General features: G+C 33.6%; 1 protein-coding gene across 1 annotated transcript; it reads left to right on the top strand.

Moving 5' to 3' along the window:
- Positions 1-12,204: 12,204 nt before the first annotated feature.
- On the top strand, positions 12,205-18,539 carry LOC131662009 (uncharacterized). Its single transcript, XM_058931679.1, has 13 exons — positions 12,205-12,880; positions 13,595-13,673; positions 13,804-13,860; positions 14,283-14,338; positions 15,101-15,329; positions 15,626-15,712; positions 15,802-15,876; positions 15,979-16,059; positions 17,244-17,308; positions 17,380-17,566; positions 17,650-17,738; positions 17,852-17,966; positions 18,212-18,539. The coding sequence occupies exons 1-13, from the start codon at positions 12,309-12,311 to the stop codon at positions 18,251-18,253; spliced, it is 1,734 nt and encodes a 577-aa protein (XP_058787662.1). The 5' UTR covers positions 12,205-12,308; the 3' UTR covers positions 18,254-18,539.
- Positions 18,540-19,279: the final 740 nt, after the last annotated feature.

Raw genomic sequence — 19,279 nt, 5'->3', positions numbered from 1 at the left:
AGTCATCGATTGAGAAAGGCAAAATGACCTGAAGAAGGTGGACTGGAGGTATCCTTAGTTGAGAAGGTGAATCAGGATAAAAATGAACGTGTCATTTACTTTCTAAATGTTTATATTGATCCATAACTTATATGTTGTATTCATTGTATGTAACATAGTCAGAAGTTCTGTGAAAAAGAAAAGAAACTAAATGATTATATCTCTTTGGTTATGCATCACAAAGCTTCCGCCATATTGCCTAAAGCATATCCAACGGAATGAGATATAAAAGAAGAAAAAGAAGATTTATAGAAAGGGAAATTAAAATTGTAAAGAACACAATTCAATCCCGCTTTCTTGTGTTTTTCTCCACCTTCACCTAATATATCCCCGCTTAGTCTCGACATATTTATACACTTATTAACTCTACTGGACAATATGTGTACTTTTAGTTTATCCAACCCTACTGTCATGGCATTCATGCTTGAGATTTTGTTCTAACAACTTAGGGAGCCAAAGCCAACATAAATTGGGGTTCGCGACACAAAAATTTGAGGTTTACACACCTTATTGGGTGCATTGCGACCTATTTACATCCCGTTGCTATAACCGTAACATGCCTAGGGGGTGACCGGGAGCGAGTTGCTGATTTCATGGAGGAATCAATGAAGCGTTACAAAAGGGAGATTAGTAGAGAATTGGTGTGCTCTGGTTTTAAATAGGGGTTCGAGATTGAGTATGGACCTATGATGTCCATAACGGTACTGCATGCATATAGAGTTAAGGTATTGAGTACATTTGCATACATTTTTACTCATGCAATTGAATAATCGTGATATTGTTGGATGCTTGAGAATACTTGATATGATTGTGATGGTTGCAGATAGCGTGTGTAACTGATGAATATGTGACTATGTTATTGTTGTTTTATTTTACACTACTAACATGTTTTTAGTGTATTCACACCCTTTTTGTGTATGTTCTCCTTTGTGGTACAAACAGTCAAGTTAGAGAATAGCTGCTTGAGGTAGATGATGGCGTCGATGTCTCCTTAGTTACTTATTCATTCGGGTCTTAGCAAAATCGCTCTGACATGTAACACTAGGGAAAGAATATTCTTTTGTTGTTCTTATTGCATATTTTATGTTATTTTGAAGTTTTTAAACTAATTTTATTATTCTGCGATGAATGAGACTTATATGTCAACCCTATATGTTTTTTCTGTGCATTTCAAATACTGATATTTTGGTTTTTATGATTGATGGATCATGCGTGACATTTTAATTGGTTGGGTTTATTGTTGAATTTTCTTAATTATGTCAAGTCTGAAACCAGGGTGTTTCAGTTTCTAAAACGGGTCGGGAAGTTTTTGGTTGTTTCGAGTTAGGGGTCTTTTCGCTGATTTGAGTAATTTTTTACATCAATGACTTTTATGTTACCTTTGGGTCAATTTTGGGTAGTTTTAAGTTAAGCTGCCAGCTATTAGAGTTTAGTAGAGTTATCACTCGTGAAGATTGTCAGTAAGTAGTTTTGAGCGCTTTAGAGTACTTTTAAGTACTTTAGAGTTGTGGTTGAGTTATAAAATAATAAAGGCTTAATTGCAATTTTGATCCATCTATTATTCATTTTTTTGGATTTTGGCCCCCTATTTTAAAATTCGGAATTTTAGTCCCTTTATTTTTGTTTTTTTGAGGATTTTGGTCCCCTTGCAAATCCGAAGGCAATTTTTAATGAAATGGAACTCACATTGATGACATGTTCAACATAAATCTTAAATAAAATTAGTTTTTTGAACATTTTAATGATGAACTATCATTGACACATCATCAATGTGAGCATCATTTCATTTAAAATTGCCTTTGAATTTGCAGGGGACCAAAATCCTCAAAAAACTAAAATATAGGGACTAAAATTCCAGATTTTAAAATAGGGGGACCAAAACCCAAAAAAAAGTATAATAGGGGGGCTAAAATTGCAATTAAGCCAATAATAAAATACTTGTCGAGACGTTTTGAGCATTTTGGTTGATTTTAGAGTTGTTGATTAATAATAAAAATTTACTCAATTATTAATAAAATTTTGAGTTGCAATATAATTATTTGAATAAATTATATTTTTGAGTTTAGTAATTCAGAGGGATTACAATGAGGATTGATTGTTGGCAAAATTGTGGTTTAAGAGTGAAACCAAATTTAAGTATTATTTTTTGTGAAGTCGGGCTTCCATCTTGTTTAGACGAAGACATAAGTTTCAAATACTTCCTTATAAAAAAGAAGAAAAATAAAAGATGATTCTATCATGGCATTATTCAAGACTTTTATTAATCAAGTTTTAAGTTATGTGAAACTTTTAACATATATAATCTTAGTGCTCAAAATCTTTCAATCACTCATTGACACTAGTACAACAAAGACTTTTTACATCGGGCGAAAATCACATTTTACATCGGATATGGGTCTGATGTAAAGTCAAGTGATGTAGTAAATCAAAGATATTTCATATCGGTCAACAGCTCGATGTGAAAAATACAACTACTACATCAGTCGACTGTTATATCTGATGTAAAATAGGGGATAATTATATTTTTTTTTTAAAACTAACTACAATATTTAACATCGGTTTTCTTAATGGCTCAATGTAAAATATGGGTTTTTACATCGGTTGTCCGATTGGCCTGATGTAAAATATAGGTTTTTACGTCAGTTGCAAGGCGCGTCTGATATAATATGCTTGCTATCTTTCTTAAAAAATTAGACTATTTGTTATCGAAATCGAGGTGGATTTCCTATAAAAAAAATTTGTACCTAATTTTTCATATTTTTTCAACATCATACAGACCACCTTTAAGTCACTATTTTCATATTTTTCTAACTAGTGAATGGTAATTTCATTGCACCAAATAGCCGAGATACACATATATATTCTTCAAAATGAACAATTAATTTACACAAGTGTACAAAATTATAAGAAAGTTTATACACGGCGGACTATTACAACAATAAAACAAGTGAATACATACAAAAATATCCAACAATTTGTAAGTATTTTCTCACACTTGAAATACCAACATGCAACTTCGGTAGCTTCCATATACTTTTGATGTGGAATTATCAATACATACATGATGAATATACCTGAATAATTTTAAAATAAACATTAGAATCAAAGTGATTAGAGATATAACATATTAATAGATATTGACACTAGTAAAACAAAAAAATGTACTTACATGCATCAAACTTGCAGAGTAAACACGTCAAGCCAATGAAAATCCACCAACAACTCTCTGATACACTTAACTGACGTATAAAAATTAGTAACAGTCTGACAATGGCTTAATTCCCATAACTATAATTTATAAGATTTAACAATCACATACTTGAAATTTGTTCTTATAATACCACTTGAGTAGAAATCTCATTGTCATCTCCATTAAGTATGAATTCTTTTAGACAAATAAATAGTACAATATTCCTCAAAGTATTGTAGTAAATTTACATCACTTTGTAAAGGTTCAACTCCCAGTCATTTTTCTTTATCATTTGATGTATGACTTAAATTATGAATTATTTTGAAGTTTGAAAATACAAGGTATATAATTTTGTTTTGTCACATAATTTACTAAAAAATGTCATAATTTTTATGGGAAATGCTAACTAGTGCCCTTAGGCACTCTTTAGGTGTTTAAAATAGTAAGTATTTTTAAAAATGCGTGCATTCAATATATTGAAAATGTATTGAAAATTGAAATCTTGACTTTTATAAAGAATATTTTCTTTATTTAGTATGCTTAAAGAGTGCCCTGAGGGCACTCGTTAGCAAGACCCGATTTTTATTAGTAATGAACCTTCCAGATCATAATAAGATTCTATTAACAATTCAAAAAATCAGTATAAGATTCACGATTTAGTGTAGCTAGCTCATGAAAAAACTTAACATCATACTTATGACATGGCATCAACAAAGTAAAATGCCTCCTGCCATCAATAAAGATATGAAGAATAAAAATGTTCTGTGCAGCCCTAGCATATTTATTACTAGTAACAATTCCACATCTTTATGCACCAAAATCCTAAAGCTTAAAATTCACACATAACAAACATTTCCTCATAAATCATAATTAACCAATACTTGTGAGCTATGTACTTCTGATTTGAATTTGGATATGTTTGACTCTTGAATCATTTCAATCTTTATAAAAGAAACAAAATAGCTCATACTAGTACACAAATTGCAATATTCAGGATTCTAAAATAAAGTCCACCATGACATTTTGCAACATAAAGGAAAATTGCACACCCCTATAGAATCACATCAACACAAAACGAATGTCTCGCCAATTTAGCCTCTAAATTTAACAAACATTCAAAATGATTCTATAAACTGGAAATCCTTTATCACATTAATCCTTTCAGATCAATAAATACAATCCAAAAATTGCCCAAAAATGATATGATCAAGGATTTTCAATTTTACAAATCACTTAGAAATTAATACCATTAACTTCACAAACAAAACAATCTAAACGCTACAATTTCACAGGCTAAATTAGGGATTCGCTAAAAAAACCGCATTAAAGAGTCTTACTTCTGCGTTTCTCCTTTTGATACCAAAGCCTGAGAAACATTCTCGAGACAATCATTCAACACTTCAGTTATAGCAGCAGTTATAGCCTTCATTTGTTTCGAAGGCACTTTTTGTCCTTTCAATCTCCTAACCTAAAAAACCACAATTTAAAACAACAAAATCAATAAACTAAGCCATAATCATAAAATGCAATGCACCATTAACCTTAATATGGATGCAAGAAGATGAATATCTTCAGCACTAGTGTTTTTCTTTACATGCTATACATCTCCAGCATCATCTTGAGAGAAAGCTTGATGGATTATGTAATCCAAGATTGAGGCAGCCTTATATGGGCATGAATCAGAAAATATGTACCAGCTCCCTTTCATATATTCGATGTAATCAGTCAAAATGTCAACTTTTGTTTTAGATGACATTTTGCAAATATAAGAGTGCAATGAACTATTTGATTTTGATAAGACTTTATTTAATTTGGTAGATGTTCCTTCCTGAATATAAGATTCAAAAGTTGGATGACTTCTGTCAAAGATGGTTCTATTATAAGCACAACTCAATTTGATACAAAAACTATTCATTTTCAAGCTAGACACATGCTTAGAGTGCAAGCTGACGGTGGTTTTGAAATGTCATTAAGTAGAAGCTCATATCTAGAGTCAAATTCTTTGATGATAAGCCAGAACCAATAACTTTAGAAACCAATGAAATTACATGTGCCTATAACATCTTTCATGCAGAATGCACAATAGGGTCAAGCAGCAATGCCATGGCACTGGCAAGTCCAAGTCAAAGTTCATGAGATCTAAAACCAGCGTTCCAGTGCAAACGTAATCTACTGATGAAATTCTCAAATGCTTTCTCATTAGAAACTGACTTGATAAAATATGCAGATATCACCTCCAGAACAACAAAAATATCCCCTTGGTTAAATTGGCACACAAAAGTCTTTTCATAGTCGGAAGATACTGAATCCGCAGTCATAAGATACCTTCTCAATGATTGATGTCTTAAAAGTCCATCTGCAAATACCTTGAATAACATTTTTGAGTTTAAAATCATGAATATAACTGAATCCAATGCACTTTTCTACATGGAATATCATATAAAATACATAAAACTAACTTCTTATTTTCTCACATTTCCCAATTTCTCTCACATTCATTGTAGCTCCAAAAACTAAAAGACTTCAACAACATAATTACTGATATAATATAATATACTACTTAAATAAACCTAAATCCTGATTGCAAGCTAATAATGTTAATTGAAGCACAAAGCTCATAGCACAGAAAACAATCACATCAACAAAAGAAAGATAATAAACAATACCTCAAGCATTGCACAGAGAAACGGACGGTAAGAATCAGAAAATTCTATGGGAACATCAGAGACAAAGTTATGACAGAGCAGGAACGTGGTTCCATCGTGTAGTAGAGTGACATCAACGAAGAGGAATGACTTGAGGATGTGAAGAATGCAGCGGCACTTGTTGGTGAAGAACATATAGTCGAAGTAAGGAAGTGTCAAAACAACGAGAGAGCGACGAAGAACGAGAGAAAGATGTTCAACAAGTGGTTCATGTTGGTGCCATATGTATTGTGTCAGTGTCATGCATTAACATTCTATGTGGCATTATTATGAGTTTTTATTGATGAAGTGATGATTGATGTGATTACTAGTTGATTATGTGTGGATTAATTATGATAAATGAGATGCGTGAATCGTCTTATGATGAATGAAGGTGTGAGTGTTACACCCTCAAATTTGCCCTCCCATATTCAAGACAAATGACTTCAAAATAACCTCCTCATCTCATAGGGATCTCAATTGTTCAAGAAAACTCAAGGTTTCATCAGACAAAGCCTATCCTAAGCAATGAGACCTAAATTAGGGTTTTGATTTAGTCAAAGTCAACTGAACTTTGACCAACCATAATTTTCACATACTTTATTTGAAATTCCCCAGCCAAAGCTCATTATCAAGGAAATTTAATTCTATACAACTTTGATGTTGGGCCTAAGACAAAGAAATGCTTCATTTTAAAGATAGGTGCCAAAACATTACAGGTCCTTCTAGAAGTTCACAAAAAGTCATTTTTTGTTAGCCAATATCACCAAAATAAATTATTCAAATGCAAAAAATGTTCCAAAGGGATTTGTAGAGGACATCTTGGGCTTTCCAAAAAGTACGAGAACACCTCCTTCTGATAAAAATTAAGTGAGTTATGGTTGGTACAAGTTTGGTAAAATTTGAGAAAAGCATGAAAGCACAATTGAGGAATTTTGAATTTTTGAGTAATTGGCCTGTAATTTTGAATTCTCCACGTGATAACAAGCTCATAAGAGACCCATAAACTAATTCCTATTTATTTTATGATTTTATTTTATTTATTTTTTAATTTATTTATTTAAATTCAAATTAAATCAAAGAAAAATCATAATTTAATGGAAAAAGATTGCATGATCAGATTTCCAAATATCTTGATTTATTCCAATCAATCCCAAGGGCATAAAAACGTGAGAAAAAGGCACCAAAAATAGAATTGGCCATGATTGGAAAGATTATATGCAAAAATCAAATCAAACTTTCTTTTCCAATTAAAGGTTTAATTCTTTCCAAATATCATTGACCTAATTCACTCCTTATATATATTCACAAACATTATTCAGCCTAGGGGGACGGAAAATTGGGAGAGAAGGGTTAGGGTTTCAAAGTTCAAAACATTAAAGAAAGGTGCAATTTTCGCGTGCTTCATCCAAGCAATTTCAAAGCTTACCAAACAACCCATTCTCATCCTAAGGTGTCAAAGGATAGGTATGGATCATGAGATGTGATCAAAACACCCTAAAACATATGCTTTTCCTTCTTCATGTTCATATGCATTTGATTTTCGTTTTCCATATTCTATCGTGTTTTGACCTAAGCTAATAATTTCTTTGAGTTCCTAATATGTATTAGAACAGGATTGATGCATAACATGGAAGCTTTGAGCCCTATACCAACACTTGTCATTTTTAGGGCTTCAAGAATGTGAATCTTCGTTTTCTATGTTCCAGGCCTTATCTTTGCAAAACGATGGTCCCATTAGACTCGTAGCTTGCTAATTAGTAGGTTTGAGTCATTAGATTTGTTTGTTTGATTCCTTTTTGCAGGAATTGAAATCGCTGAATTAGCTACGAAGATTCATAGAAAAAACATAACAAAGGGCCAAGCAATTTCGTAGCAAAAATTAAAGGAGAAAATGAATAGTAAAGGAGACTTGTTGACTGACATGTGTGGCGTTGTTACTCCTTTTGGTTGGTCCGTTCAAACAGCATGGGGCCCACTCTGACTTCTCTTTAGACCCATCACTAATCCCTTGTTTTCATATTTATTTATTCTTGTTTGATTTTCTAACAACTAAGCAACTCAACACAATTGGTGGAAGATTTTGCTGCGGAACCCAAAGACCAGGGTTCAAAACCCCTTGGCCATAAATCATATTTAGGTTTGCCATTGGCCAAAGATATATTTAATTAGAATTAGAATTTTTAGCCAATTTAATTAATTAGGTTAATTAAGGTTTTTTAGTCAAGATAATTAATTTAATTAATTTGCTTAATTAGATTTTCTAGCCAATAATTAGTTAATTAGGTTTTGACCTATAATCAATTAATTAATTAATTAATTTAGAATTAAGCTTTTTAGCCAATTTAATTAATTAGGTTAATTAAGGTTCTTTAGCCAAGATAATTAATTTGCTTAATTAAGTTTTCTAGCCAATAATTAGTTAATTAGGTTTTGACCAATAATTAATTAATTAATTTAGAATTAGGGTTTAATTAATTAAAATTAATTTAGACTTTTAAGTTTGGATTAATTAACATTAATTAGGTTTCTACCTTTTAGCCCTAACCTTTTTTTCTCTGATTATTCAATCTTTCATATTATATTTGTAACTGTTCACGGTTTGTAGTAATTTGGTTTTAAATTCCTTGCAATTTTTCTAAATTATGTAACTGCAAAAGTTTTGTAATAGTTTAAACTAGGTCCTTACTTTCCACACTCCCCAATTTTATTGTAATCCCCTCCCCGAAGCCTTGTAATAGTTAGATTTATTTTCTGCTTTTATTTTCCGCACTATATAACTGTTTAGATGTATGTCTTAGGATTGTGTGAGAAGATTAAAATCAACCGTTAGATCGCTACTAAATCCAGGATAAAAAATAACTGAATTAACACACCTTGCACACTTGCACTTTTAGGGTAACCCTCAATTTGTTGCCTTTCGATATAATGGTCAAGTCTCTCGAACGTAGGGATGTCTTAGAAAGGTTGTCTTCGATTAATATCATCATAGTCCCTTTGATATAAAGATCAAAATCCCTTCGATGTTGCCTACGAAATATGATATAGTCCCTCGAGTTGCCTACGAAAATGATGATAGTCCCTTCGAATGCTAAAACATCCTTACATGTTGCCTTCTATGACCATTCGACGACCCTTTGACGTCCCTTTAAATCCAATGCATAGGACTACCTACCCACTAATGGTATGGATAGTACTATCACTCAAGGAAAAACTTTTAGAACAAGGAAGACCTTACAAACTTAGGGTAGGTAACTCCTGATTGCTTGCTCAACTCAAAACATTCAAGATGCTTTTCACACCTCATATTTCAAAATATTTTCAAAGACTACACTTTGTATACATTCATACGAGAATCATTACAAAGTTAAAGCTCTTTCATAAAACTGTTTTTCTAAACACACATTACACTTTCAAACAACTCAAACAAAAACAAGTGAGTTAAGCAATTAAGAGCCCATGGATAACCATAGATACAAAGGGTGTTAATACCTTTCCTTTGTATATAACCTACCCCCCGAACTCATATCTTTAAAAAGGTCTTTCCTATTCTTTTTGCCTTTCCTAATTGGATAAAATAAAAGTCGGCGGCGACTCTTGCTTACCACAACATGTTTTGTGAAAAACAAAACAAAAAGTCAGTTCTCCCACCGTATTATAGTGAGTACATATGATTATTGATGTTGTTGAATTGTAGATTATATTTGTTGAAGTTTACTTCCTCGTATGTTATTTATGATTGACTATGATTACTCACACTTCTGTTTGAATGTTGCCTTCACGTTGGTAACACGCAGATACTCAAGAGTAGCTTGTTGAAGTATTAAAGATAGATCTCTTTGAGTATTTTACTAGTTTCCGTTTTTAGAGGTGTCATGCTATGATATGTAAAATCGGGTCGGAAACGTTTTATTTTCAAATGTTATGTTCCTTTTATGTTGACATATTTTATAAGGATTTTTGGATGCTGAATTACTTTTAAATTCAAATCTTTTGATAAGACTAAATGCTATGAGTTTTAAAGTTAATTATGTTGGTTTCACGATTATTCCGCTGCGTGTTTTTTTTTAAGAGATGTGTTGAATTATAAGAAGTTGTTGTTATTGTTGATGTAACCCGTGTTATGGAGCAGAGTTGTGTTTGTGATATTTTCCTATGAAGTGTGACACCATTGTGAGGTGGTTTTCATTTTAAAATTATTCGTAACTTATACGCGGGGTTTAGGTGTTACACCGACGCCCGAGAAATCTCATATGTATGGAGGACCTCACGCCATATCTGCTCCAGTCAAGTGTTCAAGGGTGTGAAACCTTCTGCATGCATCCTACTTTATTTGAAGACCGCCATGTCTTTGATAGGCGAAGTATAATGATTATTGTGTGACTGTTGCGAGTAATCAAAGTTATCAGTTGTCTTATTCTTAATATCTTTGGCCTTATTTTTAGTGGTACTTTCTTCTCCTTTTATATATCATTTGCACACGTCACTACCTTCGACAATGAAGATGATGCCCTTTAGGCGAGAGATTCATTAAAATGTCGAACCATCAATCCATTTTGGAATGCTCTTACAAGCATGTTTTTATCGGGGGTGAATGATATTGATAATCACCTTATTTAAGTGGGCGAGATGTTCTCTCAAAGATTCAGGAGGGCTTTTACGAAAATTGAACAGGCTGGTGGTAGACACCTTTCAGTGCATACTCACCTTAAACTGATTGACCAATTCCTTCATTAAGTCTTAGTAGCTGGTGATTAAGAGACGTGATAGACTTATGTACCACCTTAATGCCGTGTCTTTGAAAGTGTTAGAGAGAAGCTTGCATTTTAGAAATTTAAAGGCTTATATAATTTCCATATGTGTGTTGATGCAAGCGACATGTTCTTAGGAGTTGTTGAGTACATGAAACTTGGCCAATGAAATAGGCTTAAGGTTCCATGGCACTAATGCCCCCATATTTCGTTAGAGAGAGGTTATGGGATCCAGAACTTATGTATTATTAAGAGGGTCAACCTTTTGTCGACAATGATGGATGTGAAGGACATTGTCATCCAAAGTTGGATTATGGCGACATAAGTTATCCATGATGACACTCATTTTTTCCATCGCGTCCTCATCGTCAGTATTGTTGTTGGTTGGAGTTGCTAACTTCTTATTCACCATATTGCATATAACAATTGAAGGTGTGAATAACAATTTGACTGACTGATGCAATAGTGGGCCAAACCATTTTTACCGGGGTCCATAGCAAGCCCAATTGTACTTGCTAACAATACAATGACTGGACAACCTTATCCACGTAGGGTAGTCTGAGGATTTTAGGGTTGTTGCAGTGTTAGAGCAAGCTCACACAAGGATGGTGAGAAACTTTGTATATAGGTGATTATTGATTAAATTGAATTCTTATTCTCAATCTTATGATTGAGGTATTTATAGAAACCTTTTGGGCCTGAATCTTAGGACCCAAGAAAGTGGAAAATGAGAGATTATTTTTTCTATTATCCTAAAGAACGTAACCTTCTTTTTTGACTGCTATTCCCATACCATTATTGGGTAGGGGCACGTCATTCCTTATGTTTTCACAAGTGAGCAAGTGATTTAATCAAAGGGCGAATGCTATAGATAATTGACATATATTGTGACAAATGACACACATTATGAAGAATGGCGCATACTGTGAGAACTGTGCGGCTAGTCACCATACTTTAGGCGACGTGTGCCATATGCCTTCCCTTGACAAATCTCGTGTTGTCTTTTGTGAATCTTTTATAAATATACTACTACATTATATACCTTAGAAAAACTTAATATATGTATGAATACTTATCACTTGATTTTTCACTTAAATATTTTAAATTTATATTAAAATTACTAAATAAAATCGTTTATATTTTGAGAAAATGGGTGATGCACTGACAGTGTAAAATAGTTTTACACTGTCAACCAATCACAACCATGTATCCAATTAAAGCTCTCTTTTATTTTAAAAAGTTTTTAATGACATGGCAGATTTGTAGTTTTCTATTGGATGACAGTGTAAAACTATTTTACACTGTGAGTGCATATCCATTAAATTCTTATATTTTCACATATATCCATTAAAAAAAGTGGTTAAATATGTCTAATACTTTTTAATAAAAAACAATCTAAAACTGTTTTTTCATTTAAAATTATTTTTAATATTTTTATAACAAAAATAGATAATACTATAAAATATTTTATAAAAAATTAAAACAAATTGGACACATTTAGTATTTAAAAAAAATAATACAAATACCGATTTTCGTAAAAATAACCTAATATCCTAAAACCCTAGAATTTTTCACATCACAGCTCACACCGGCACCAAAAAAAGCTTCACAAAATCGGAAGAGAAAATCGCAAGGTAGCTAGCAATGGACTTCGACGAGTACGACTACTTGGAGAAGACGGTGGAGGAGCTTCAGGAAGACAAAGATTCTTCCCGAAAGAAGAAAATTGACACCGCCGACATTAAATCCGAGAGGACTTACCGGAAGCGCGATGTTGACGACGATCTGAACGGCGAAGATAGGCGGAGCAAAAGGTCTCGTGGCGAAGACGAGAATGGCTCTAAAAAAGATCGCGATAGAGATAGAGACAGAGAGAAAGATCGTGACCGTGAACGATCTTCCGGCCGCCATAGGGAGAGGGAGAGAGATAGGGATGGAGAGAAAGGTAGTAGAGAGAAAGAGAGGGAGAGGGACGGAGAGAAAGGTAGTAGAGACAGAGAGAAAGATAAGGATAGGGATAGAGAGAGGGAGAAGGAGAGGGAGAGGAGGGATAAGGAAAGGGAAAAGGAACGGGAAAGAAGAGAGAGGGAGAGAGAGAAGGAACGGGAGAGGGAAAAGGAGGAGAAAGAGAGACCTAGGAGAAGTATGAGTCGTCCTGAGAGAGATAGAGGAGAAAGAGTAGAAAGAGAGCGGGATTTCGAAAATAGAGATGGCAGGTAAAAATTTAAATTGCACATTCGAATTCAGTTTTATCTATGTGTTTGTTCTATTGATACTTTATTTGTTTTGAATTTATTCTCGCAAGTAGTGTGAAATGAAAGCAGTGCGTATTAGTAATGTGTTTCACATATTTGTATGTTTTGTTTGTGTTGTTACTTACATGAAATGAGAGGTTGAACTGTGATGCTAAACTAGGTATTGCGCCATTAATTAGTTGCTGTTTGGTTCAACTGTTTAAGGTATTGATATATCATTAATGGATCTCAGTACCTCTCGAGGGGTTTTAGTCCTGGCTCCCAGCCGGGGATACTAGGATACCATGGGTTCAAGTTTAAAAGGTATTATATCATTAATTTATTGTGAATGGGTTAAAATGCTACCACAGTGTTATAATATGATCCTTACTGCAGTTTTGGCTAATTTATACAAAGAAAAATACACACAAAAAGTCCTGACCAGAGTGCTGGCAGGTATGCGATTATTAAGTGCTGTTTTGAAGGTTCTTATGCTGGCAAAATATACTGGAATAATGCGTGCTTAAGATTTTGAATCATTACTCCCTCTGAAGATTAGGTGCTAATATGGACTCTAAAATGGACAATCATATATTGATTCATTGAACGGATTATAACATCTGAGTGCCAGATTAAACTAGTATGATGTGGGCTTTTATATATTTTCTGAAAGCTTCATTTTAATTTTTCTTACAGGAGGTTCAGGGATAAAAAAGATAACGTGGAACCTGAAGCAGACCCAGAAAGGGATCAGAGAACTGTTTTTGCCTATCAGGTTGATTGATTGCCTCCATTTTCATTTGTTTTAAATAATATGTAAAATATATATTAAATACGGTCTGAGTTATTGAGATATTTGTCAAAATTTTCCTGATGATTTCCTGTTTGTTGTTTGGTGTTCATAGATGCCTTTAAAAGCAACAGAGAGAGATGTATACGAGTTCTTCTCAAAAGCTGGCAAGGTTAGTTGCTTTATTATTGATGTTACGCAATTATGATGAGTGACAACAATCACATATAATAGAACAAACACATCTTACATGTATAATGAATATATACATGTATTGAGCACTTGGTTTCTCCTGAAATATATTGACCACTACTATCAGTTTTAAGTAGAGCAGCCATGTATAATGAATATATGTTACTCTGAGCAACTTGGTTTCTCCTGAAATATATTATCCACTGCTTTCAGTTTTAAGTAGGGCAGCCACTCTGTTGTGTTTGAATGTTCTGTTAATTTGTTTTTGAGTGAATAAGTGGTTACCCCACGATATTTAGATCGGCATGTGGGTGGTTTAGCATGCTTTACAGGGAATGCTGACATCTGCCTCTATACATGATACTTCCCCCTTTCTGTTAATTCGCTCTTGCTTATTTTCAGGTGAGAGATGTCCGTCTAATCATGGATCGGAACTCAAGAAGATCTAAAGGAGTTGGGTATGTCCTAAATGATCAAACAAACTCTTTATATGGACGTGCTCTTGTTGCATTTGAATACTAACTTCTAAGATTCATGTTGGCCGTATTCTTAAATGGCTTAGCCATGCATTATTGTTAAGGCATTGTGCGATTTTCTGGTCTCAATAGTTTTCCTCTAAGTGGCATACAATGAAGATTTCATTTGTATACTGATAACGCTTTTTAAGTTTTTCTTTTTATGAATTAGAAGTCAATCACATTAGTCATGGGGCTTTTTATGGTTGATACATAAGAAGTTCTCCTTTAGTTTTTGGAGGGAGGAATTTTATTGTTGTCTTGGTGAGGTGATCTTGTATTTGGTTCTGTTTAACTGTTAGTATCTTCTTACTAGTAGTGGATTACTATCCTACTACTTAGGCTATCATCCACTTTTAAGTTGGGATCTTTTATTAGTCTTTATTTGCGCGCTCCACTCACACACATTCTTAAACAATGGATGCAAGGCACTGTTACTAATCCTCCTTATCTTCATGGTGCCCCAGTTCTCGTATTCCATCTGGATTGTCAATTTGATAGTTATTTATGCTTTAATTTTACATTTTTACTATGACAAACTTACATTTCCTTTACCTGAGTCTGATGCACAAAACTCAGCTTGAGCCATCTGCACTAAAGTTTTTGTTTCCCTACATCTCTTTGCTGTATTCTTTGTAAGTTTTGATTGTGATTCTTTGTTTCTTAGTTTTGAAAACTTGATGCAAGTTCTTGATGAGGCTGCAGGTATATTGAATTTTATGATGCGATGTCAGTGCCAATGGCAATTGCTATCTCCGGCCAATTACTTCTTGGGCAGCCTGTAATGGTGAAACCTTCTGAAGCTGAAAAAAATCTTGTTCAGTCTACTGCTTCCAGTGGAGCTGCTGGTGTAGTAGGACCATATGGAGCAGTGGACAGAAAATTGTATGTGGGGAATCTTCATTTCAACATGACCGAGGCTAATCTGCGAGAGGTATTTGTGTGTTTGTTTTGTTCTTTTGGTGTTTCATTAGCTGTTGTGGCGAGTATACTGATGTTTGGCATACTTCCATATTTATTTATTTACACAGGGCATCTGCATCCTTTATCTGCAATGTAAATGCCGGGGCTTTTATTGAATGGCAATAGTTTAACTAAATTAATGTCCCTCAAAACCAGTAAATTTGTTTTCTTTAAATTGGGTCTAATATTTTTGGTAGGCTTTTGCAAATTAGAATCTTGTTGTTGTAGTTTATCATCCTTTGACATCTTACTTTTATGTTGTTTTAGATTTTTGAGCCATTTGGTCAGATTGAGGTTGTACAATTACCTCTTGACATGGAGACAGGACACTGCAAAGGTTTTGGGTTTGTTCAGGTTTGTTTCCAACACTTGGTCTTTAGAAATATTGCTTCTGGTAATACTATAATTTATTACTAAATCTCTAACTTGCATTCATTGGACAGTTTGCCCATCTTGAACATGCCAAGGCAGCTCAGAGTTTAAATGGAAAATTGGAGATTGCTGGCAGAACTATAAAGGTAAAAATATTTTTGTAGGCCTGATTTTTTCACTTGAATGCTATCAATTTTGTTGATAATCATTGCTAACATATTTTTTGTACTGATGTTCATCAATCTCAGGTTTCATCTGTTACAGATCATGTTGGAAGTCAAGATACAACTGCAAAATCTGCAGATTTTGATGATGATGAAGGTGGATTGGTAAGTTTTCACTTGTTACTTAGAATATTAAAAAATTGGTTGTGAGAAGTTTGTCATTGAAATCCATATCTCATACACTATTACAAATTTACCTTATTTGATTTAATGTTACTAAAGTTTATACGGGTAATTATTTTCTCACATTGTTACTTGTTACTTTTTTTTGGATCAAGTAGCCTAGTGGTTGGAATTGACCCTTTTACGTGTAATTATTTTTTCACATTGTTACTTGTTACTTTTTTTGGGTCAAGTAGCCTAGTGGCTGGAATTGACCCTTTTAAAGATGAACAAGTGGGATGTCCCTGCACAGCTACCAACTGAGTTGGCTTAACGAGTTGGCTTAACGGGACATTGTTGCCTGTTACTTTAAATATTAAAAAATTGGTTGTGAATTGTGATAAGTTTGTCATTGAAATCCATATCTCATTACACTATTACGAATTTACTTGATTTTATTTGATGTTACTAAAGTTATACGGGTGATTATTTTTTCAGATTGTTATAAACCTGAATGAGGAAAGTTGATCCATGTAGCCGACCCCACTTAGTGGGATAAAACTTGGTTGTTGTTGTTGTTATAAACCTGAATGGCATGAAGTTTGATGTGAAATCTGACTGTTATACTTTTATTTCTGTATAACAGTTCTAGTTATGAAATGTATACAGGTTGATGACAGGGTTATTACTGTTTGGTAGACAGGTTCTTTAAAACTTTAGTGTTCTTTTGAGGATTTGCATTTAGGTTACAAGCAAAATTTCTTAGGAACTGCTTTGCTTGATAAAACGTTGGTTGTTAACTATTTTTCTCTTTTAATTATTAAAATACAACACACTGTTTTCTATTTTCGGAGACTTAAATTGGAAATAACGAAACTTATGCTTTCATGTTTCTTGTACAAATATATGAAAACAGAAATCAAAGTGATAAAAAGGTATTTGTTATTACAATTGAATGCAAGAAACGAACACATTGTTTTTGAAACCAAATAGGCTCTGTTAGTTTGACTTTCCAGGATTTTTGTCAGCACACTCTCACTTCTGTTGCCCCTTTCTTTTGGCTTTGTTTTTTACCCTTTCCAATAATAACAATTAACATTATTTATCTTGTTAAAAAATTATTGTTTTTTGTTGGATTATAACAAGTCTTCTTTACAGTTAAATACTTATCTATATTTTCTATGCAGACTTTAAATGCCCATTCAAGAGCATTGCTTATGCAAAGGTTGGCTGGTGCTGACATTCCCACAAGGTTTGTATAATATTTTCCTCTTATATTTTTGTGAATCTGTTCGTAGTTTTTCTCATATTTCCAAACTGCAGCATTGGTGTGCCAATAGTGAATGGATCAGTTCCTGTTCAGCAGGCTTTTAGCATGCCTATCGGTAATCCAGGTGTTATACCTGCCTCCGGTCTACCAACACAAGTTATGCCTACCCCTGTGGTAGAACCAGTTGGAATCCCCAGTGAGTGTTTATTATTGAAGAATATGTTTGATCCAAGCACCGAGGTTTGTGATGAACTTATTATATACTTTCCACCATAATCATGTGATATTTCTCACAAGTACTGATGAAAAAGATCACTATGCAGACTGAACCAGATTTTGATATAGACATTAAAGAGGATGTAGAGGAGGAGTGTTCTAAGTATGGCCGAGTGAAGCATATTTATGTCGACAAGTAAGTTACTAAATGTGTAGCACGCATAATCCGTCATGTATACGTTACTGTATGCTCTTCAATTTCCTCATATCATGTGTTGCAATGCTTTAACTAGTTCTGCGTGTATACAGAAGAAGTGCAGGTTTTGTGTACTTGCAGTTTGACACAGTTGAAGCATCAAGTGCCGCACAACGGGCAATGCACATGAGATGGTTTGCACGAAGGCTGATTACAGCTATCTTCATGGTAATGTTCTAATCTTTGAGTTCTCTGCTGGCTTCTCAGGAGATTCATAATTTTATCAATATTATATACTTGACGAAGAATCTTATTTAAAATAAGAGATTAATATTCACACTACCACGTACCAGCATATCATTCTGAGCACTTTATGTTTTCCTTCTCTCCTTTTTGTTAAATTCAACAATCTCTGATGTTATGTTCCAAACTTTTCCTCCAGCTCTAATATTTTTGAGTTATTTGTCTTGCAGCAACCACATTTATATGAAGCTAAGTTTAACGGGGAATCTTGAAGATGCGTAAAGATACAATGAATGCAATTTTGTGGCTTAGTTTTTATTAATCATGTTCTGGTTTTATAGATTTTGATTCAAAAATTATTTTAGAAGTATGATTACAGAAATTGTAATGTCCAGAAGATGGTGATATTTCGGTCCCATTTTTATTCTGTATTTTGGTTGGTATATTTAACAATGGTGCCTTGCTATTTCATCATATTTGTGTAATGTAAAATTACCATCTTGTTTAACTTAACGTTTTGAAGCTTTTAGGATATTGGCGAGTCATTTTTTTTGAGTATCCTCATTCCAATTTTTTTCATCTCTTCCTTACTCCTAGCATTTGGCTATGTTAGGGAGAGGGTTTAGGAGGGGCCTAAGAGACTTACGTTAGTCTTTCCCAATGTCTTTGTTATATATTTCGAGCTTCTATTATATTCGGTTTTCTTTGTCCTCCACTTATGGCCATCTAACATTAACCTAGATATTATTAGTAATTAATAAATGAACTGCAATTCAAAACGTTGCAAAGGATTGGCGATTGTTGGAAATTATATTTCATCTTAGGGCAGATTTATAGGTAAATTACTTCGGTATCCTTTGAATTTAGTTGGGGAGTACATTGTCACATTATTTTTATTTTATTTTAAGGGATTCAGGGTAGGGCATCTTTTCTTTTGTGTATATAGGTGTCCCAATCTTTGGCATCAATTTGAAAGCCACAGTTGGTCATTTTATTGATAAACTCAAGATTCCTCAATACTTGCTAAATAGTTTTCCACAGATCCTTATTCACATTCAGAATACCATAATTCTCAATGATGAATCTTGTGATAAAAGAGTTTGCTGTCCTGAGCCTAACGGTCTGCTTACTCTTAAATCTTCATATTTTTTCAAAGCTATAATTTCTCAAGATAAGCATTGGGAAGAACCATATGGAATTCAGCCATATCCCCATTCAAATCCCTACTAATGTGAAGGGTGATTCATGACAAACTCCCAACAGATGACAAACTTTCTAGGAGAGGTGTCCACATGACA

This window comes from Vicia villosa, linkage group LG3 (assembly GCF_029867415.1).
Source record: "Vicia villosa cultivar HV-30 ecotype Madison, WI linkage group LG3, Vvil1.0, whole genome shotgun sequence".
NCBI classification, from domain to species: Eukaryota; Viridiplantae; Streptophyta; class Magnoliopsida; order Fabales; family Fabaceae; genus Vicia; species Vicia villosa.
Note: the sequence above shows the minus strand (reverse complement) of the source record. Positions and strands in the feature narration are given on the sequence as shown.

Bases quoted from the DNA above. Each gene is read 5' to 3' on its own strand.
- LOC131662009 (XM_058931679.1), top strand. From the start codon at position 12,309: ATGGACTTCGACGAGTACGACTACTTGGAGAAGACGGTGGAGGAGCTT. The intron at 14,339-15,100 runs GTATGTCCTAAA...ATGAGGCTGCAG, and splicing joins AGAAGATCTAAAGGAGTTGG to GTATATTGAATTTTATGATG. The intron at 17,739-17,851 runs GTAAGTTACTAA...GCGTGTATACAG, and splicing joins AAGCATATTTATGTCGACAA to AAGAAGTGCAGGTTTTGTGT.